Source organism: Arachis ipaensis, chromosome B8, assembly GCF_059453495.1.
Source record: "Arachis ipaensis isolate K30076 ecotype BB chromosome B8, ASM5945349v1, whole genome shotgun sequence".
In the NCBI taxonomy this organism is placed as follows: Eukaryota; Viridiplantae; Streptophyta; class Magnoliopsida; order Fabales; family Fabaceae; genus Arachis; species Arachis ipaensis.
The window spans coordinates 131463177-131487198 of record NC_142443.1 but is presented as its reverse complement, the minus strand read 5'-3'; the positions used below and the strand labels follow the sequence as shown (position 1 = coordinate 131487198).

At 38.8% G+C, this 24022-nt stretch overlaps 1 protein-coding gene across 1 annotated transcript; it reads left to right on the top strand.

The window, feature by feature from the left end:
- Positions 1–618: 618 nt before the first annotated feature.
- Positions 619–12419, top strand: LOC107613296 (structural maintenance of chromosomes protein 2-1). Its single transcript, XM_016315242.3, has 20 exons — positions 619–1225; positions 1800–2480; positions 2609–2752; positions 2861–3151; positions 3243–3428; positions 3543–3707; positions 3846–3905; positions 4386–4448; positions 4777–4868; positions 5702–5798; positions 7770–7886; positions 8030–8248; positions 9581–9721; positions 9795–9962; positions 10036–10220; positions 10325–10418; positions 10496–10584; positions 10671–10896; positions 11676–11750; positions 12057–12419. Exons 1-20 carry the CDS (start codon positions 908–910, stop codon positions 12174–12176), a joined length of 3531 nt encoding a protein of 1176 aa, XP_016170728.1. The 5' UTR covers positions 619–907; the 3' UTR covers positions 12177–12419.
- Positions 12420–24022: the final 11603 nt, after the last annotated feature.

Here is a 24022-nt window from a genome sequence, read left to right as displayed (position 1 = left end):
AAAATAATTGTTAGGATAGTTTATTTCAAAATTTATCCTAACAATTTATTTAGATCCAATTGGCTTAATTTATATCTTCTTATTTTTCATATAAAGATAATTGTTTCATTAGATACTTACTCATATATTGTAATTATTTTATTTTTTAATTATTATCGATCACTTTTATTTTAAAGACACATATTAAATTACTATTTGTAAAATCTTGCAAATTTTTTTATAAATATATAATAAATATGAATTTAATTTTGATGCACTTATAATATAAAATTATTTTACACGTGTATTCAATTACATAAAGTTATATTAGTAAAAATAACTACTTTTTACATTGATCGCGTAAATGGTCATCCAAAAAAATAGTTGTGATTACACTACTTTATAATATATTTTTCGCAGTTAGTATAATATATTAAAAACTTGAACTTTATATATTTTTTATAATTTTTTTATTTTGCGACTTTAATATGTGATCTTATGTCTTAACTAAACCCTTGAAATAAAAACATTTTTAATAACTTTGTATTCGCTTATTCCCAAAAATTTATTGCTGAACCAGAAATTATTAAATTAAAATTAAAATTAAATTAAAATTATTGTTCTAAAATTCTAAACGATAACCAAAACTCCAAAAGTATTTTCCCGCCTTTTGGTCATTTCCTTGACTTCAAGTCTTCAACACATGAACACAACAAAACAAGTAAACAACGCAAATCCATCATCACTTACCTCAAAATTCAAATTTCAAAGTCTTTCTCTCCCTTTTCCCACTCTCTAAATCCTGAAACCTTCAACAACCCCCGGTGAAGCACTCAACCAAAGCTCTTTCATTTAGGGTTTCGATCTCCAAAACCCTACACCCTTCATTTCTTCCATTTTTATTCCCAAATTTTTCTACTTTCAAGCGATGTACATTAAGGAGGTTTGCTTGGAAGGTTTCAAATCATATGCGACGCGAACCGTTGTTCCGGGTTTCGATCCGTTCTTCAATGCCATAACGGGCCTGAACGGTTCCGGCAAATCGAACATTCTCGATTCGATTTGCTTCGTGCTGGGTATCACCAATTTGCAGCAGGTTCGAGCTTCGAACCTCCAGGAGCTTGTTTACAAGCAGGGACAAGCGGGGATTACGAAGGCGACGGTTTCAATTGTTTTCGACAACTCTGATAGGAGTCGAAGCCCTCTCGGATATGAAGACCATTCTGAGATTACAGTAACAAGACAGGTTACTGTATTTTAATTTTTAATTTGTTGAATTTATCTGTTTCTGATGCATTTAGATGTTTTGGTTGAATTAAATTTTCTATACTAGCCGTTTATAAGTGGTCGTTTTAATCTTTCGTTAAGTTGTCTGTTAAGAGCTCGCAATTTCTCTTTTGTATACTAGTTATACTTTTGTACATTATTGGCAAACAACAGTTGACAAAAAATAAAATAAAACTTATAGTATGTAATTTTGAAAAAAAAGAAAGCATTATTTTATATGGGTTTTGTTTTTGTCTGTCTAGCTTCTGTATATATATATATTTTTTAGTTCTGGTTAGTTAAGATCTTTTTACAGCTTTGTAATTTCTAATTTCGAAACTATTTAACATAAAAGAAAATAAAATGTTAAACTAAAAAAAGTTGACTTATGGGTTCTAAGATTCATAGTTGTGTGAACTGATTTTCTCATGATACTTTTAAGGTTTCAAGTGGTTGTTCACTGCACTGTTTAGGTAACTATTGCTTCTAAAGTCAGATGATAGTTAGTAATTCTTGTTTTGTATACCTATGTGTTTAATTGACGCACAATGCAGATAGTAGTTGGAGGGAGGAATAAGTATTTGATCAATGGGAAGCTTGCACAGCCTAGTCAAGTCCAGAATCTTTTTCATTCGGTGCAGCTAAATGTTAATAATCCACATTTTCTCATAATGCAAGGGCGCATCACTAAGGTTTTAAATATGAAGCCACCAGAGATATTGTCTATGCTTGAGGAAGCTGCAGGGACGAGAATGTATGAGACCAAGAAAGAGGCTGCTCTAAAAACACTTGAGAAGAAGCAAAGTAAGGTTGACGAGATTAACAAGCTTCTTGATCAGGAGATATTGCCTGCATTGGAGAAGTTGAGAAAAGAAAGGATGCAGTATATGCAATGGGCTAATGGCAATGCTGATTTAGATAGGCTTAGAAGATTTTGTATTGCTTATGAGTTTGTTCAAGCAGAGAGGATTAAAGACAATGCTAGATCTGAGGTGGAACAAGCAAAATCAAAGATAACCGAGATTGATGAAAGTGCTAAGAAGGCTCAGGTAGAAATAAAGGAAATGGAAACAAAAATAGCTCAGTTGACTTCTGAAAAAGAGGCAAGAATGGGTGGAGAAGTGAAATCTCTCTCAGATAAAGTAGATGCACTTTCTCAGAGTCTTGTCAAGCAAACATCTGTGTTAAATAATAAGAAAGACACTCTCCGAAGTGAAAAAACCAACAAGGATAATGTAAGTAGGAAGTAATTTTGATATTAACTTTGTTTGGTACTAATGATTATAGATTCATTTAAATGCTAATTTTAAAATGTCCATTTTGTGAACCTGATATTTGAGTTTAAACCCTGGATATTTTTAAGATTGAGAAAAATATTGAAGAACTGAAGCAATCTGTAGAAGAGAAGGCCAATGCTGTTAAAAAAGCTGAAGAGGGAGCTGCAGATCTTAAAAAGAGGGTCGATGAGCTTACTAAGAGGCTGGATGAGCATGAGAAAGAATATCAGGTACCATAAGCATATATTGGTTTCATGTTCACAACTTTCTCATGTCAATGGGTAGACTATCAGGTTGAGGTGGATTTTTTGTATTCTATTGCTCAAAACTATTGGCAGGGTGTTATAGCTGGCAAGAGCAGTGGGAATGAAGAGCAATGCTTAGAGGATCAACTAGCTGATGCAAAGATAGCAGTTGGGAGTGCTGAAACAGAACTGAAACAGTTGAAAACCAAAATTAGCCATTGTGAAAAGGAACTGAAAGAGAAAACTAAACAATTAAGGTCAAAGCGTGAAGAAGCTGTTTCTGTAGAAAATGAGCTTGCCGCTAGAAGAAAAGACGTGGAAAATGTTAAGATCGAATTGGAGTCTATTCCATATAAAGAAGGAGAGATGGAAGCTCTGCAAAGGGTTAGATCGGCTTTGTTTTGCTTCTATTCACTTCTCTACAATCTAACAGGGTTAGCACTAAGATATTTTCGTCTATAAAAAAACTTTTCAGGATCGTGCATCTGAGATGGATTGTGTACAAAAGTGGAAGGATGAAATACGCAATATTTCGGCATACTTGTCAAATGTTGAATTCACGTATTGTGATCCTGTCAAAAACTTTGATAGATCAAAGGTGAAAGGTGTCGTTGCAAAACTCATCAAAGTAAAGGATAAGTCCACAATGACTGCCTTAGAGGTTGGATAGCATGATAACATTATTTTTTTGGTGAACACGTATGATAACATTTATCTGAATTTGTTAGTAAAAATTCATTTATATGTTAATCCCATAGTGCATGTTTACTTTCAGGTTACAGCAGGTGGAAAGTTGTTTAATGTTGTTGTTGACACAGAAGATACTGGAAAGCAGCTACTACAGAATGGCAAACTTAGAAGAAGAGTGACAATCATACCCTTGAACAAAATACAATCCTATAGTGTTCCCGCTAGAGTTCAACAAGAGGCCGCTAGATTGGTTGGTCTCTGCAACTTTTATCTCTCACTTAGTTTTTATTTTTATTTTTATTTTTTTTCTTTATCTCATTAATTTGCATTCTGACTGACTTGATTCCTTACCTAACTTTGCTGACGATTTTTCATACTTGAATTTCAGGTGGGGAAAGAGAATGCTGAAATAGCACTTTCTTTGGTTGGTTATGAAGAAGAATTGAAGGTGCTACTCCTTGAATTTATATTTATATTAATATTAATATTCCCTGCTCCACACAACTGCAAAAACTAAGTCTTATTCCCACTAGATGGGTCAGCTAATAATTTTTTTTCTGTTCGTGTTCCCTTTTTACCCTCCCTCCAATCTGAATGATATATAATAGAATCATTGGTACTGAAAGCAGTTTCAATGCCTTTTCAATTTGTACGAAACATCTCTAGTTTTATTTTGAATTTCATATTACGGACATTTTATTCAGCTGCTAAAAAAAATTGTTGCATGCTTATTTTTTACTATATTTTGGGGGGTAAAAGAATTGCTGTTCTTTCCCCTAAACTTTGTTGGAAAGATGTTGATTGAAGCTGTCTTGAACACAAAATAAGCTAAGCCAAACTCAATCAACTAATTTGATGCTGAGATTGAACTTTTTTTTATTTTGGATAAACTACTCAGTTTTGTTTTTAATTTGTACTTTTGTTTCAGAGAGCAATGGAGTACGTTTTTGGTTCAACTTTTGTTTGCAAGACCATGGAAGCTGCAAAGGAGGTAATTGATGAAAACTATCTTTTGCTGCTTAGGCTTTCTACACATTACATGTGCATCCCCCCCCCCCCCCCCCCCCCCCCCCCCCAAAAGAAAACCATCTTTTCCCTATTCTTTACTTTGCTAAATATGCAAATCTTCTATGAAGAAGTGTTTGGTGACTACATGCCCACCTGTATATGCTTCTCTTAGAATACTATAGTTTTTGTAAATATGCTGTTCTCTTGGATGAGTCTTCGTTTGTTTCCACTAGTAGATACTTTGTCTATTTGTTGAGGATTTTACTCTCCTATATGCATGCTCAATTTGGGTTGCACTTTGTGAATGTTAGGTGGCATTTAATCGGAATATTCATACAACAAGTGTCACTCTTGAAGGAGATATATTTCAGCCAAGTGGCCTTTTGACTGGTGGAAGCCGAAGGTATGCCATTATCTGGTTTCATGAAAGTGAAAATGAAAGTATGTATTAATTCACTTGGAGAACATGTCAGTTGAGATCTTCCCCCTTTGATATGGTATATGTAACTGGGAAAAAGAAAAGAAATTGGAACTCATTGCTCATGGTATTCAAGGGACCTTGGTCTCTAACAATTCCCCCTTAACACATCTCTGCCTAGTCTCTATTCCTACCATGCTTTCCCTATCCCAACTTTGGGAATTCAGTGTAGTGACAAGCTCTCGATTTCTTCTGTTATGTTGCCACCAGCCCTATTTTTGTTTTTCCTCAGATATACTCTTGTTAAAATATTTGGCACTAGGCGACATTTATATCTCAGGGAAGTTATAACGTATGATCAATATGAGGGGATCTAACAGAATTCTCATAAGGAAGATCAAGAGAAAACATGTATAAAAATGATCTTTCAAGCTCCTATAAAAGTGAAATTTTGAACAGGAGTTAGATGAAGATAAATGGTAAAATTGGCAAATAGGAGAATCCTGAAAAGAATTAAGCTGAAAATGTCTTCTAAAACCACTAGAATGAGGAACATTTCTACATAAGTATACCCTCAAGTTTTGAGTAAGGCCTATTAGTCTATCACCATGACTAATGAAAAATAAAATAAACCTTGCCAGATAAACTTCCAAGGACTAGCATGAGTAGCTTTGTCCAATACTCTAATTGAAAGTGTTAAAAATGCATAGAATTTTTTGACGTATTTTACTATGAGGTTCCATTGTCTTTTGTGTATGATGATATTATGAGAAATTGTAAGCATTTCTTGTAACATTGTGCTGGCTTTGACAAAACAGGGGTAGTGGTGATCTTTTGAAGCAACTACATGATTTGGCTGAGGCTGAGTCAAAACTTTCAGTGCACCAAAGAAGGTTATCGGAGATTGAAGAAAAGGTAGATCCCCAACACTGCTTTTTCCAATAAAATATGGAAACCATAGTAGTCAATCTCGGATATTGCTGCATCCTGGACGTCCCAAAAACTGTAATGTTGGGATCCCGGGACGTAGGATGGCTGGGATTTGAACAAAGGTAGAGGGACATTGTGATATATATATATACATAACATGCATATTGTATATACATTTTTTTAGATAAAAGTAGCAAAATCTTAAGTTCTATATTTCATAATAGTTCCATAATCCATACTAAATAAATTCATTACCCATAAATTGTAATTTAAGTTGTCAATGATCAATCATCTTCATAGAAGGGCAATGAATTTACCCATATAGCCTCTTTAAAACCATTGTAGATGGTGCTTATATGGGGGCAAAACCGGTTTCTGCACCTGTTATAAGATCCTAGCAGAATTTGTCGAGAAAGGTTGGGGTTTTGGCCGAGATCTCACTAGGATTGGATCTTGTCTGGGATATTTGGGATGAAAAAAACGGAGATTTCATCTGATCTCGTATCAAATGCATGCTAAGGATGGGATGGGACTTGATATCCAGCTGAGGTCTAATGAGATTGATTGCTATGATGAAAACATGCCTATAAAACTCTAACATAGGCATGGGTTTTAAATTGTAAAAAATGAAAACTCAATTATAAAGTGGCTATGATTTCATTAATACATCCATGTTAAGTTAACTTAAAAGAATGATGATATCTAGTTTACATGGGTTGTGTTAGGGTCATTTACTAGATGTTAAGATGTCAAATAGTAGGTCCATTTATCATGCTTTTGAGAAATACCCCTTCAATGAAATTTATGGTAGAGATTTTCTATGAAATAATTAGATGCATTAGGGTTTAATTTTGATGCACTGTAGCATAAAAGGTTTTACACATCCGTCCAATCACATAGTTTCTTTTGAATGACTATTTACATAGTTATGTAAAAGGTAGTTATTTTTGCTACATGACGTTATGTGATTGGATATAAGTGTAAAATTATTTTACACTAACAGTGTATCAAAATTAAATTGTTATTATTCTTGTTGTTATTTAAAAATAGAGAAGAATTTATCCTCCTAATAGATATTCTTATACATACTTTAGGTTCAGGGAAGAAGAAGAAAAAAGAAATAGTTTGACTGATTAAAATTGCATCAATCACTTTCTCTTTATCTGTTGAAATCTTCTTCATAATACATAGTAGATGATGACCACTGGGAGGAATTCATAAATAATTGTATGTTCAAAAGACAATGATTCAGATTCATCACTTAAAGCTTACTGATCTTTTACTCTTAGCAAAGCTATCAAATTGCTGCATGCATATCAACTTTTTTACTTCAGAATGAAATGTTATATTTGGGTGTGGATAAAAAAAGTGGTAATTCCTTAGTGAGATTTCATTTGTAAAGCTTTCCAATCAATGATGTTTTGACAACAAGAATTCCAAGAGCTGGAAGAATACAACAACAACAACAAAGCCTTATTCTACTAGGTGGGGTGGATCAAACGATGCTATTGAGCTCTATCACTATCATATATCATGTCTATAGTGAAACTGTTTCAAGAAGATAAAATCTGCACATTTAATATTGGGGCGAAGAGGTTAAACAATAGTGGAGGGAATATGTGGAAGTTATTTTGTTGTTTTGATTTAGTATATGTTAAGCCTCAGATATTGTCTTACCATATTTACAAAGACAGCATAAAAAAAATGGTCCTCTTATCCATGGAAATGACCCCATCATTTTGCTTTTCTTGTGAATATATGTTGATAGCTGCTCTTACTTTTGATAATGATGTTGATTCTAGTTGTCTTCTTTTTATTTTTTTGGTTGGAAAAAAGGGGGGCGGGGGTTGGGTAGGTGGGCAGGGGTGCTATTTCTTTTCTAGTAAGCTTATGATTCCGAGATAAATTTCAATCTCACAGTTCTTTGTGCTTGGCCTTGAATCTTGTGTAATGCAGATTACAAAGCTTCTCCCTCTTCAGAAAAAATTTAAAGACCTCAAAGCACAACTAGAACTTAAATCATATGATCTTTCATTATTTCAGAGCAGAGCTGAGCAGAATGAACATCATAAGGTTTTGTTCCTTTCTTTTCATTCCAAAATTTGACCCCGTACTAGACACACTAATTTTACCTTGATTTCGTCAATTTTTGGGTTCTTTTTTCTTCATGTTATATATCTCTGTCAACGTGCTTCCTTGCTTGTTTCTCTTTGTAGCTTGGGGAGTTGGTGAAGAAGCTTGAGCAAGAACTTGAGGAAGCAAAAGTTGCAGTAAAAGAAAAACAACTTTTTTATGAAGAATGTGTCAAGACTGTTTCATCCCTTGAGAAATCAATCAAAGAACATAACAGTAGTCGAGAGGGTAGGCTGAAGGAATTAGAGAAAAAGATCAAGTCAATCAAATCCCAAGTGCAATCTTCTTTAAAAGACCTGAAGGTAATTCTCAAAATGTTTTCTCATCATCATGATTCATTTGAAATTATTTTTATTTATTTTTTTTTTACATTAGAAAATTTGAAATGTATTAGTACAAGTAAATAATGCCATTCCTAGTGTGATAGTCGGTTCAAATCTTGGAATGAATGGTTGGGCTCTACACAAAGGTCTATGGCTTATAGTCTATTCCTTATATCTTGGCTACACACCGGAGATCGCTTATGCCTGAAACAGAATCTGTACATAATTATAAGATATATACAATCAACTATTGTATTATAACAATTCCTAAAGATTTTATCTGATCCTATAATGTCCTAACTATTTTATTCACAGATTCATAGATATTCTAACACCCATAATGTGGCTCAAGGTGCAACGAAACTTCTGATGTGTCAAATTTGACAATTTGACACATAGATATTCTAACACCCATAATGTGGCTCAAGGTGCAACGAAACTTCTGATGTGTCAAATTTGACAATTTTTCGAAGTGCCTTCTTTGCTAACTACTGTCATTTTGGGGATATATTGGCTTTGATCCTTTGACAAGGTAGTCAAAGGCGTAAGGCACCTTTAAGACAGTAGGGGCTCATAATGTCTAGTTAAAAATATGTGTTCTCCTGCTGAAGAGTTCTGATCCATATAGAGTTAATACACAATACTTTCAGCTGCTAACCTATAGCTGGGCTAACCTAATCTAGGATATAATTACATCGTTACGGCTGCACAAGCTTGTAGAGTTTGATTACATAATTACAGATGCACAATACCACAGAATTTGCAGATTTGAATGGGCAAATATTCTCTTGCTGGAATATCTACTAATTTACCGGCAAATATGCCATAATATCCAATCAATTCTATTGACATACATGTCTTGAGGCAAGAGGCACCAGAAAGTGCACACCTCACTAAAGAACAGCATTACAGTGTATATATATATCAAGTACATTCTAGAGTTAGGTGTGGCTTTGATTATATTGGGATTTGGTCTTGCATTTGTCTTTTATCTAATGTTTGGTAATGCTGCTATTTTTATGGCAGCCTTGATTTGTATTTCAAGAAATTCATTGATCTTTTATCCAGCCCTGCCCATCTGTTTTTGAGGGACAATTTGGAATTTGAGTACTAAAATATTTGAAGTTTCCATTCTAGATTGTGGAATTCACTATAATTTGCAACTGGTATTTTTCTTATTGTAATCCAAAGATTAAGAAAAGGAGACTTGTGATGGATAAATTGTTAGAAGCATGCTTGGATTGCTTAGAGAAGACTATTAGATAATGCTTCTCTAACAATTTCTCTAACAATTTGCCTGCTGGTTTGCAGGGACACGATAATGAAAAGGAGAGACTTGTGATGGAAATGGAAGCTGTTATCAAGGAGCAAACATCCTTGGAGAATCAACTAGCTTCTTTGATAACACAGATCAGTAATCTTGCATCAGAAGTAGAAGAGCAAAGTTCTGCAGTAAGAATAGTTATTTATATTGTTTAGATTTCTTCGTGAACAAGAGTTGTGGCCTCAAACTTTCCATGTGTAGGTTGATTCTGCAAGGAATGATCTTGATCAAGTTCAGTCACAGCTGAACTCAGTTCGCCTGAAAATGAAGGAATGTGACAAGGAAATCAGTGGTATTATGAAGGAGCAGAAAAAAATTGAAGATAAACTTAGTGAGAGTAATCTTGAAAGGAAAAGGATAGAAAATGAGGTAATAATTTATTTTCTCATCTATGCATTTGGAGGTGCCTTGCTAATGAAGAAATTCCTTATTGTTATTCTAGGTAAAACGGATGGAGATGGAACAGAAAGACTGCTCTGTGAGAGTGGATAAATTGTTAGAGAAGCATGCTTGGATTGCTTCTGAAAAACAGTTGTTTGGTAGAAGTGGAACTGATTATGATTTTTCTTCCCGTGATCCTGGTAAAGCAAAAGATGAACTTGAAAAGCTTCAAGCTGAACAGTCTGGGTGTGTTGACGTGATAAACTGACTTACTGTTATAATAATAATAAATGTTTTGTGCAACTATGATTATTATATTGTTAAAGGATTTCATGTAATTTTTCCCTTAGGCTTGAGAAACGGGTCAACAAGAAAGTAATGGCAATGTTTGAGAAGGCAGAAGACGAGTACAATGATTTAATGTCAAAGAAAAACATAATCGAGGTTTCTTTTTGCCCATCTATTTCAATAATTTGCCACATTTCTTGCATAACTGGTTATTCTATCATTGTGTTGTACAGAATGACAAGTCTAAAATCAAGAAAGTGATCGAAGAGTTGGATGAGAAAAAGAAGGAGACGCTAAATGTGACCTGGGTCAAAGTAAACACGTGAGTTTTTTCCACCACTTCATATATGCCCCTTACTCCATCTATTCTACATGCTTTTCAATTTGGCAATGCCTTTTTTTCCCCAGTGATTTTGGATCCATATTTTCTACACTACTACCGGGTACAATGGCTAAGTTAGAACCTCCAGAAGGATGCAGTTTTCTTGATGGTCTTGAGGTTCGGGTTGCATTTGGAGGTGTTTGGAAACAGTCATTGTCTGAATTAAGTGGAGGTCAGCGATCTCTGCTGGCACTTTCTCTGATTCTGGCACTGCTTCTATTCAAACCTGCTCCACTATACATCCTTGATGAGGTATGCTTTGCATGAATTGTGATTCCTCCACCACCAGCAAGAACCTTAGTATCATATTGTTATTAGAACTGGAAGAGGCATAATTTAGTTGGCAATAGTGAAATAATCTTTGACTCTGCAAAAAGTACTGCCTTTAATGATGACCGATGAGCATATGGGTATTGTCCTTGTTAGAATTTGAAAATTTTATGCTTATTATTTTGAATTCTATTTCGCTTCCCATTGCGCTTTCGAATATAATGTTTTTCAACTTATTTGATAAATCATTCCACTAGTAAATGCCAATGGCCCTTTGATTTGTTCACTTTGCAGTTAAGAATTTAATTATTGCATGGTACTTTTCCATTTCCGTCCTCAATGTAAAACCAGTCAAAGCAATTTATTGGATATATTACAAAAATAATTATTTATTACCTTAAATTCAGCCAGAAAGAATATTGTTAGCTTGAGTTTGGAGATTGATCTATTGAGCTTCTGCTTTTTGGTTATTGAGAATGTAGGAGGTGTTGGTTTTCAACTTTTCATGTCTTTATTCTCTACTATTATTAATTATTAATGTATAAAAGAATGACCAAATAAAAAATAATTGAGAATCCAAAACTAAAATAACTTATATTTTATGAGTATTAAAAACAGTTACATCTTTTCCTTTTTTTCCCCCTCTCTATATTGTACTCTTACCTTGCGAGTTTCATCTTAATTCACTGCCATTCCCCATTTGGTTCGTTCTTTCTATATTTGAAGATTTCCTTTCGGAGTTAATTTTCTAATTGCTGCAGGTTGATGCGGCTCTTGATTTAAGCCACACACAGAACATCGGGAGAATGATAAAGACTCATTTTCCACACTCCCAGGTAAACAAAAAGGACTAGTTTTTATAGTGGTGTAATTTCCTTGAACTCATTGAATCCTTTATTTTTCTAATTCCAAAAAATGAAACCCAACCAAATTTATCTCCAAGTTTATTAATACTAATAACAGTAGTTTGTCTTGGTTAGTTGGTTGACACTCAAATCAGTAATGCTTCCAACAATTTTCATTCGTTTTTATTTTTTTGAGGGAAACAACTAAATTCATATAGTTTCCAGATTTTCAGAAAGTGTCTGTTCAGCACTCATTGAATTGAATAGCCTCATGTCTTTTGGTTTCTTGTTTTGCAGTTTATTGTTGTTTCACTGAAGGAAGGAATGTTTAATAACGCAAATGTTCTTTTCCGGACAAAATTTGTCGATGGTGTTTCAACAGTCCAGCGAACTGTTGCTGCTAAGCAAAGCAAGTGAAATATTGGGATTATTGGTTCAATCCTGCAAATGAGTTCATCTTGCTAGAAAAAGAAAATGTTCATTCAACTTGTGAACAACAAACACTGTAAGGCTCTTATGTATTAGTATTTGTAGAGTAAGAACTTAATGTTGGACCTGGTTTAAGTAAATCCATACTGATCCATTTCAGATGGATTATAATCATCGATGTAAAAGTGTATGGAGAGTTTTGCTGTAAAATATAGTTTAATTTTCTTGTATTCATACCCTGTACGCAAGCCTTAGCCAGTGGTTTCGAAACCAGCTAGCCAGTGCACCTTGCATGAAATGCACCTTGGTTTCGAAACCAGCCAGTGGCTAGTAGTGGTTAGGTTAGTTAGAACCCCTACCCGTGTGGGTGTGTATCTAAACGCCCTCTGCGCACCCTTTCAGCACTCCTCTGGCTTAAAAAATCACCATTCATAAAATTATTTATATGCAATATATTAAATTTAATATTTACGATAATATATAAAAATTTATAGTATTTAAAATATGAAAATATAAAGTATAAACAACTTAATAACTTTTTTATATTTTGACAAAGCCAAGCAAGTCTAACCAATTAGTTAGGTTAATTTGCAAATATGGATTTGACTAAATAATAAATTTAAGACTTTTATAGCTGCTTGTATCTAGACATGTGACAGATCAAGTAAGGTTAGTCGGAGCACCAGTCAGCTGTCAATCTTTGACAAATTTCTGACCTCTTTCCACTCCATGAGTAGTGCAAGTCCTTGAGAAAAGAAATGTAAAAATAAATGACGAAGATGAGTAGTGTAGCTTTTCTCCCCGCAAGAAAAGGGTTGTGCTATGGTGCTGAAAGTAATTTTTTTCAGTACATGCTGAAATGAAGTGGTACGAAGTAGTTATAATCGGGGACAATAGCTGATGTGCAGTAGATGAGTGACAGTCATTCGGTAGTTGGAGAAAAATAATTGGTCATGTTTGCATGATAAATTAATGCATAGTTGAGAGATTAATGGATTGTTAAGGGAGATATTTTATTTTCTAATTTTGGGTATGGCCAAATTAGGGGTGGTAATAGGTAGGATATAATAGGGTTTGAATCTAATCCTAATCCTATCCGTAGATTAAGAATATTCTAATTCTAACCCTATTCATTCTTAACCTGCGGGTATTCGACCTACCCGCAGGGTACTAAAAAGATGCAGTATTATTATGTATCTTGATGATAATTTAGAATAGAATTGATTTTTATGAAAAAAAAAACGTAGTAAATTATCAATTAATGATCTTCTCTTAATAGCTAAGGATCGTTTGCATTCAGTGAAATTTTTGGTTCAATATCCACTTGAAATATATTTATATAAGTATATAACATATACATATATACGGTGCGGGTTGGTCGGGTAGAGTTGAGGCTCAATCCGCACGAGAACCCTACCTGCACCTTATCCTACCCACTGTAGATCGGATTAGCAACCATATCCGATTGAGTTGAATCGGGTTGGATACATACGGATAGGATTCATGTTGTCACCCCTAATCGCCGTACTATCTAGATCATGAAATACTCTTTTGGACATACAAATCAAATTGGGCCATGAAATGCTTTTATAGTAACAATAAACAAAAAATATAAAGCCTAGAATAAGGATTTTTTATTTTAATAAATAAATTAATTATAATAATTACTAAAATAAATAATTTAAAAAATATTTACTGAAAAAATATCTCTTTCTTATCTCGTTTACACTGTAAACAAGATAATTTTGCACGTATCTCATTTACAGTGTAAACGAAATATATAAACGAGATATGTATATTTTTTTAATTTTCGTATATCTCATTTACACTGTTATTTAAAATCGTCCATCTTCTCTATTATTTGAAACATTCTATTTTTAAAAGTTTGATCTAATTTATATTATTAATATTTTTTATTATTTTTAAAAATTATATTTAATTATTTATAAATACATATATCTTGTTTATACCGTAAACGAGATATACGAAAACTGAAAAATACACCTGTTCATACCCTGACCCAACGCTAAGGCCTAGGATCCAAGTAAAAAGGCCCAACCCAAAAGAGTTGAGCCTCACACTACACAAACTAGATGCCACGAAGTCGGCTATCTTCACGACTTGCTCTAAAGAAGTCGGTACGAGGATCAGCTGGCAGATAAACCCTCCCTCAAGAGGATAACTTCCCCTAGAATCTCTCTAACCACTTCCAAGAGCCATATCTCAACCATTCTAAGATAAAGGGACAGTTATTCCCCTTAAAAGGTGGAACTACTCCAACGGTGGTTATTGGTTCACCACTATAAATACACTGACACCTCTCAGGTATCTCTAAGCCCAATACTCTCTAGACCTGCTCACACCCTTGCTGACTTAGGCATCGGAGTGTCTTTGCAGGTACCACCCCCCGCTCGTTCATACTCACAAGTCGGACGGAGGCCCTCAAGGCGTAGACCCGCTCGAAGGATTCCTTCCTCAGACGATTGGGCCAACCTAGCAAGTCCAGCCCACCATCTCCGGTTACCCATCGTAACATTGGCGCCGTTGCCGGGGACCCGAGAGATCAACCAGTGATGGCGGACGGATCCCCTGAAGAGGGTCATGCAGAATCAGATTCCGAACAAGAGAATCTGGATATCGGAAACAATGATGCAGACCTGACCCTCCACCAGGAAACCAACGATCAGCACAGAGAAGGTACCTCCGGAGTCAAAAATCCGAAGGTGAATTCCTCAGAAGGGCGCGAATCGGAGAAGGATGGATAGTCCCATGCAACTGAACTTATGGGATTAGTCCATGTCCACCAAAGCCGCCTGGAACAATTGGAACAGGAACGGGAGCAACAAAGGGAGACCGAAAAGAACCTAAAAGAGGAGATGGAACGGCGAAAAGAGTTAGAAAGAAAACTCTTGAAGTTAGAATCCTCCCTCAAAGGTCGGAACTCCCGCGACGATCGAGAAGAGTCGCCCCTAGGAGGGAAAGACCCCTTCAGCGAGGACATAATGAGGGCAAAGGTTCCGAGGAACTTCAAAAGCCCCGATATGGACCTCTATGACGGATCCAAAGCATCACTTAAGCAATTTCAAAAGTCGAATGTATCTGGCTGATGCTTCTGACGCTACGCGATGCAAAGCTTTCCCGATAACCTTGTCGAAAGCGGCGATGAAGTGGTTCGACAGCCTCCCTCCGAGGTCTGTCACCAGTTTTGAAGACCTCTCAAGGAAGTTTTTGATGAGGTTCTCTATCCAGAAGGACAAAGTAAAACATGCGCCAAGCCTCCTGGGGATAAAGTAGGAGGTCGGAGAATCCTTACGAACCTATATGGAAAGGTTCAACAAAGCATGTTTAGAAATCCAAGACCTGCCCACCGAGGCAGTCATTATGGGGTTAGTCAATGGGCTTAGAGAAGGCCCCTTCTCACAGTCCATATCAAAAAGACACCCCACCTCCTTAAGTGATGTACAGGAAAGAGCTGAAAAGTACATCAACATGGAGGAGAATGCTAGGCTGAGAGATTCGAGTTGGCGACCTGGGCATCTCCCCTCAACAAAAGAGAGGGAGAGGGAGCCCAAGAAGAAGGAAGAACTCGGTCTCGACTGACCAAGGAAATATCACTCTTATACTCCTCTAAAGGTTTCCATAGTGGATGTATACAGAGAGATTTGCAATACTGAAAGGCTGCCACCTCCCAGGCCCATTAAAAATAAAAAAGAGGGGAGCCGCAGCGACTACTGTGAGTACCATAAAATATATGGTCACTCGACAAATGACTGTTATGACCTTAAAAATGTGATAGAAAAGCTGGCTAGAGAAGGCTGGCTCGACAGATATCTCTTAGAAAGGTCAGACGGTCATGGGAAGAGAAAGCGAGACGATATGGATAGAAGAGACCCACCACCGCAGACTCCGGAGAGACATATCCATATGATCTCAGGAGGATTCGCGGGAGGGGGACTCACCAAGTCCTCTCGCAAAAGACATCTCAAGCGAGTCTACCAGGTCGGAGGAGAGTCATCCGACCTCCCCACCATTTCATTCACAAGAGAAGATGGACAAGGAATAATCCCTGGGCATGATGACCCAGTGGTAATTACTATGATCCTAGCCAATGCCCATCTCCACAGAACCCTAGTAGATCAAGGGAGCTCAGCGGACATCCTTTTCAAGCCCGCTTTTGACAAACTAGGGTTGGATGAGAAAGAATTAAGAGCCTACCCCGACACCTTGTACGGACTAGGCGACACACCGATAAGACCACTAGGATTTCTACCCCTACACACTACCTTTGGAAAAGGGGAAAAATCCAAAACTCTGAGTATAGACTTCATAGTCATCGACGTAGGGTCAGCATATAATGCTTTGATCGGCAGAGCTACCCTTAATCGACTCGGAGCGGTGGTGTCAACTCTGCACCTTTGCATGAAATTCCCGACCCCAGCAGGAATAGCAACGGTGAGGGGAGATCAGAAGTTGGCAAGAAAGTGCTACAATGAAAGCCTGAACCTGAGGGGAAAAGGCAAAGAAGTCCACACCATAGAGCTCGGCGGTGCAAGGGCCCGAGAAGAGCTGCGACCACAGCCGGGAGGAAAAACTGAGGAAACATAGGTCGGCGAAGAGGAAGGAAAAAACACCAACATAGGAGCCAACCTAGGGGAAACCCTAAAGCAAGGGCTGATTAAGCTCCTAAGAGACAATTCCGACCTCTTTGCCTGGAAAGCCTCCGACATGCCCGGGATAGACCCCGAGCTTATGTCCCACAAGCTCTCGGTATACCCAGGGTCCCGACCTGTACAACAGAGAAGACGCAAGCTCGGCCCAGAACGAGCCCTAGCAGTGGAAGAGCAAGTGCAGGCACTCTTAGAAGCCGGCTTCATAAGAGAAGTTAAATATCCAACATGGCTAGCCAATGTAGTGCTAGTCAAAAAACAAAATGGCAAATGGAGAGTGTGTGTCGACTACACCAACTTAAATAAGGCATGTCCCAAGGACCCTTATCCACTACCAAGTATTGATACCCTAGTAGACTCTAGCTCGGGATATCAATACTTATCATTCATGGATGCCTACTCGGGGTATAACCAAATCCCGATGTATGAGCCCGACCAGGAGAAAACATCATTCATCACGCCCAGAGCTAATTTCTGTTACGTGGTCATGCCATTTGGATTGAAAAATGCGGGGGCCACATATCAGAGGCTGATGAATAAGGTGTTCGCTTCTCACCTTGGAAGCTTAATGGAAGTCTACGTCGACGACATGCTGGTGAAAACCAAGAAAGAGGCCGACCTCTTAACAGACCTCTCGCAAGTCTTTTACACCATAAGGTCACACGGGATGAGGCTAAATCCCGCAAAGTGTACCTTCGCGGTGGAGGCTGGAAAATTTCTAGGGTTTATGCTAACACAAAGGGGGATCGAAGCAAATCCCGATAAGTGTAGAGCTATCCTGGAAATGAAAAGCCCGACTTGCTTAAGAGAGGTCCAACAGCTAAACGGCCGACTTGCATCCCTCTCCCGATTCTTGGCAGGATCAGCACTAAAATCCCTTCCACTGTTCTCCTTATTGAAAAAGGGATGTCAGTTCAAGTGGACTCCTGAATGCGAAGAGGCGTTCCAGGAGTTCAAAAGATTCTTGAGTCAACCTCCGATACTGACCCGACCTGTAGTTGGAGAAGACCTCGTCCTATACTTATCTGTAGCAGACAAGGCTGTCGCGTCAGCCCTGATAAGAGAAGAAGAGGTCGGTCAGCATCCAGTGTATTTCATCAGCAAAGTTCTACAAGGCCCCGAGCTAAGGTACCACAAACTAGAGAAGTTTGCCTACTCCTTAGTGGTAGCCTCACGAAGGCTACGGCCTTACTTTCAAGCTCATACAATAAGAGTCCGCACGAACCAACCCATGAAGCAAATCCTCCAAAAGACGGATGTTGCAAGGAGAATGGTTCAATGGGCAATAGAGCTCTCCGAGTTCGATTTGAAGTACGAAACTCGGATAGCAATCAAAGCTCAATGCCTCACCGACTTCATAGCTGAGTACGCGGGAGACCAAAAGGAAAAGCCAACTACATGGGAACTCTATGTAGATGGATCCTCAAACAAGACAGGAAGCGGCGCAGGCATAATATTGGTCGATGAAAGGGGAACCCAAATAGAGGTTTTCCTCAAATTTGAATTCCCAACTTCAAATAATCAGGCAGAATATGAAGCCCTGACTGTTGGATTAAAGCTAGCAGAAGAAGTCGGTGCAACAAAAGTGATGGTATATAGCGACTCCCAAGTGGTGACCTCCCAGATAAGTGGAGAGTATCAGGCAAAAGACCCAAATATGAAGAGGTACTTGGAAAAAACTCTGGAGCATCTTGGGCGCTTTGCGGAAACCGAGATCAAACATATAACTCGGGATCTAAATAGCAGAGCAGACGCCCTATCCAAGTTAGCAAGTACCAAGCCAGGAGGGAATAACAGAAGCCTGATCCAAGAAACTCTCCAGGAACCTTCCGTGGAAAAAACAGAAGAAAGGCAAGTGGTCCTTGAGGTAACCGGATTAAGCCTCGGATGGATGAAACCATTGGTCGAATATATGAAATTCGACATCCTCCCCAAGGAGGAAAAAGAGGCTAAGAAAATCCGGAGGGAAGCACAACACTACACTCTGGTGAAAAATATTCTCTATAGAAGAGGGATATCAACACCATTGTTAAAGTGCGTATCGACCTCGAGAACCACCGAGGTATTAGAGGAGGTTCACAGTGGGATTTGCGGAAATCATCTTGGAGCCAGGTCGCTTGCCAGAAAAGTAATCCGAGCTGGATTCTATTGGCCGACCTTGCAGAGAGATGCCAGGGAATTTGTGAAAAAATGTCAACCATGCCAAATGCATGCAAATTTTCACGTGGCTCCCCCTGAGGAACTAATTAGTATAACTTCCCCATGGCCCTTTGCAAAATGGGGGATGGACCTGTTAGGCCCTTTCCCCCAAGCCCCGGGACAAGTCAAATACTTGATTGTGGGAATAGACTACTTCACAAAATGGATAGAAGCAGAACCACTGGCTACCATCACAGCCCAAAGAAGTCGGATGTTCCTCTACAAGAATATCATCACAAGATATGGGATACCATATTCCATCATTACAGATAATGGAACCCAGTTCACCAACTCTACCTTCAGAAGCCTGGTGGCCAGTATAAAGATTAAACACCAGTTCACCTCGGTAGAACATCCGCAAGCAAATGGACAAGCCGAAGCAGCCAACAAAGTCATACTGGCAGGGTTGAAGAAAAGGCTACAAGATACAAAAGGAGCCTGGGCTGAGGAGCTCCCACAAGTGTTATGGGCTTACAGGACAACGCCCCAATCCGCCACTGGAGAAACGCCCTTCCGACTTGTCTATGGGGTAGAAGCTATGATACCAGTAGAAATCAGTGAGCAAAGCCCAAGGGTGATTCTCCATGATGAAATCGGAAACATACATGGGCACAAAGAAGAGCTCGATTTGCTCCCCGAAGTCCGAGAAGAAGCCCAGATAAGAGAAGCAGCGCTGAAGCAAAGGATGACTACAAGATACAACAAAAAAGTCATTCGAAGAACCTTCACCCCAAATGACTTGGTCTTGATCAGAAACGACATTGGAGTCAATAAAACGGGGGAAGGAAAGCTCGCCGCCAATTGGAAAGGACCCTACAAAGTTAGCGAGGTCTTAGGAAAAGGTTATTATAAGGTGACCGATCTAAGTGGCACCGAGTTACCAAGGTCGTGGCATGCTTGTAACATGAAAAGGTACTATAGTTAAAAGCGAACTCTACTCCCTGATGTACTCTTTTCCCAACTTCATGATTTTTTCCCAAAATCAAAGGGTTTTTTCTGGAGAAGGATTTTTAACGAGGCATCATAGTAGAGGCTAAGGGAAAATAGGCTGTCAAAAGCCCTTAGTAGCAGTAAGGTACCTCCCCAATAAATAAAGATCTTTTTTTTACAATATCTCTTATAAATTCCTTCTCGTCTTTTCTTTCTACGAAACGCGCCGACTTAAGCTTGACAAAACGTGAAAATCCCATGAACCGACCTAGATGGTCGTCAGGATAAAACGACGAGGTACAAGTCGGTGTAAAGAGGTTATAAAAGTCGATCGTGAGAAACTTGGAGACATCTCGACTCATAAGTCGAAATGAAAAACCAAGTAGAAACAAAAACGAATCGCAAAAATAGCCTAAGTCATAGAAGCTCAATAAAACAAAGTTGAGTATAAGGAATAATCAAAAAGAGATCGAAAAACCTAGGAAAAAGTTTAAAGAATGTCCTAAAGCCCTTAAAGGCTTAGAAGGACAGACAAGCAAAAGGTTTTCAGAAAAGATTAAAGGGACTTCAAAAAATCAAAATTGGAAAGCATGCACACGTAAAAGGTAACTGAAACCCTTATCCAAAAAAAAAGGGGGTATTTCTTTGTTAAAACTTAAAACCCTTATCCAAAAAAGGGGTACTCATAAATACTTTGTTTACGGCCTTAAAAGACCAGAAGAAATTGTTCAGTTACCACCACCACCAACAAACAAATATAAAGAGTTTAAAAAAGGGGGGACCCACAGGCTGGGCCCCCATATAGCCAATAAAGTTATTTTTTCAGAGGAGTAGACGGATCACCACCAGAACCAGGAAGAGTAGTCGGAGCAGCGTCAGGACCAGGGAAAGAAGCATCCATTGGAGATGGAAAGGAAGTCGGAGGAACCTTTGAAGAGCTCGGAGCATCCTTTGAACGAGGAGGGGACTCAATAATCCTCTGCCCCCCGAGTCTTCAAGTCTGACTCAGAAACAACTTGGGGGGCACGAGGAGACACTATATCGCCATCAATGACGACCTTGTCAGGATCCAAAGGAGAGAGATCCAAGTCAGGAGCAATGACTCCGACTTGCTCCTTAAAAACCCTCCAGGCCTCTTCAGATCCCTCGGCAATAGAGTCCTCCAATTCGTCATAGGCAGTCTGAGCATTCAGCAGATCTTTTTTCACAACCACAAGGTCCTCAAAAAGGCTTGAATAGCTCTCCTGCGCCTTCAGCTTTAAACCGACCTCCATGTTGCACTGGGCTTGCAACTTGCTCTCCCTCTCCTGGAGACCCTTCCTCTCCTCCTTTAGTTTAGCAACCTCCTTCTTCAACTTCTTCTCATGTTCTTGATATAAAAGAAGTCTCTCCTCCAACTCTTTAGCCTTCGAGGACAAACCAAGAGAGCTAAGAGGAGTCTTCTCGAAAATATCAAGAAATTTGGTGCACACCGCCGCTGCCCTGATACTCTCCTAAGCCAGAATAGTGAGGTGGTTCCGGATAGAAACATCATCCAAGCCTATACGGGCATGAGGATAGATGTACTTCCGGATAAATTCAGGGGTATCCACCTTGGCTTCACCCTCGAAAGAAGAGCTAGGCTCTAAAGCCTTGCGTTTTTTCCTTTCAGGCTCAGGGGAGGATCGGGGGGGAGGGGACGGCTGAGAAGGAGCAGAAGAGGAGATAACAATAGGTTCAGAAGGGGTCCCCAAACTACGGGAAGAAGAGGAAGGAGGAGGAAGAAAGGAGCTAGCTACCCTGGCGCCACCGATCCTGGCGCGAGATCTTGCCTTGGCCTCTTGAACCCTTTGGTAAGACTCATTTGAATTCTTCTTCGCCATCTCTGCAAAAGAGAAATAATTAGTAAAACAAGTCGGTAACTACAAGTCGGTAACCACAAGTCGGAAACAAGGTGGATAAGTAAAAACTACCTAGTTGCGACTGGACGAAGGATGGCACCCCCTGGAGAAATTTTTTATGTCCAAATATGGGGCCTCCCCCACACTTCTCGGAGGAACCCCACAATGGCTGCCTCCACTTCATCCAGGACATCCAGACCATATTTCTCACAGGGGGAGGCCTCCAGCCAGTATAGAGGAAAGCGAGGAGAAGAATTCTCATCCAAGAAAAAGGGGTGGTGACCCTCTACAGCTTGCACTTTGAAAAATAATTTTTGAAGTCATGGAAAGATTTATCAAAAAGGGTGAAGACCCTCCGACCTTGTATAGCCCGGAAGGACACCCATTGTTGTTTATTATTTTGCCCACTGAAGGACTTAGTCATATGGAAGAGAAAAAAGAAAATCCTCAAGGAAGTCGGAAAGTCTAAAGCATGGCTGACAAATTGATAAATTTTCAGAAAACCCCAGGAATTGGGATGAAGCTGGGTAGGTGCCACACGGCAGTGGCGTAAAACATCTATCTCAAAGTCAGAAAAGGGAAGGAAAACGCCCAGGCGGGTAAGCATGCTCTCATACATGAAAAAGAAATGAGGGGCTGCCTCCGAAGCCCTCCCAAAACAGACCCGGTCTTCTGGACCCGGGGCAAGTAGTTCATACTTCGGCTCATCCTCATCAGAGGTGCAGAGCCGGTGGCGAGTGCGAAGATCAGTAAGAAAATTAGTGTCGACCCAAGGTTCCTCCCCCAGGACTGTGACATCAACCCACTGAGCAAGACTTTCAACAGAAGACATTTTCTTTCTTTGGAAAAAGGGTTGGTAAAACCTACAAAAGGAAAAAAGAAGAGAAAATCAAAAAACATGGTCTCTAAGGGAGAAGTACGGAATCAAACAGAGGTCTACGGATCAACCTATCCATCTAAAAAATAAAAGCATGCAAACAGAAAGCATGTCGTTAAAGGAAAAGAAGAAAAATCTAACCTTTATCTGAGAATAAGGTTGGAGAAGATAAAAGCCTTCAAATGCAAGAATACTGCACGAACGGATGAAGAGAAAATTTGAAAAATCACAGAAACGAAACAACGAAAGAGAGGGAAAGTATTTATAAAACACGTTAGGGGCATAATGGTAAAAACGGGCAGTCATTAATGGGTGCACCGTTACCAAGGTAATTAATACCTAGGCGAACCCCTAACGGACGCGACGTTCGATTAGACGTAACTGTGAAAATCAAAAGTCACGAAAAGTCACGTCGGTTGCGCAAAATCACGTCGGTTCCCTCATAGGTCGGCTACGACCCTGAGTAGAATACTCGAACCCAATCTTAAAAGAGAAATTGGGCTCAAGTAGGGGCACTGTTCATACCCTGGCCCAACGCTAAGGCCCAGGATCCAAGTAAAAAGGCCCAACCCAAAAGAGTTGAGCCTCACACTACACAAACCAGATGCCACGAAGTCGGCTATCTTCACGACTTGCTCTAAAGAAGTCGGTACGAGGATCAGCTGGCAGATAAACCCCTCCCTCAAGAGGATAACTGCCCCTAGAATCTCTCTAACCACTTTCAAGAGCCATATCTCAACCATCCTAAGATAAAGGGACGGTTATTCCCCTTAAAAGGTGGAACTACTCCAACGGTGGCTATTGGTTCACCACTATAAATACACTGACACCTCTCAGGTATCTCTAAGCCCAATACTCTCTAGACCTGCTCACACCCTTGCTGACTTAGGCATCGGAGTGTCTTTGCAGGTACCACCCCCCGCTCGTTCATACTCACAAGTCGGACGGAGGCCCTCAAGGCGTAGACCCGCTCGAAGGCTTCCTTCCTCAGACGATTGGGCCAACCTAGCAAGTCCAGCCCATCATCTCCGGTTACCCATCGTAACAACACCTATTTCGTTTACACTATAATATCTCGTTTACAGTGTAAACGAGATAAGAGAGGGGTATTTATTTCGATAAATATTTTTTAAATTATTTATTTCAGTAATTATTATAATTAATTTATTTATTAAAATAAAAAATCCCCCAGAATAATAAGTAATGATAATAATAGTAATAATAATTATTTACCAAAAAAAATAGTAATAATAATTATAAATAAAGCAAACTGTGCAGTAA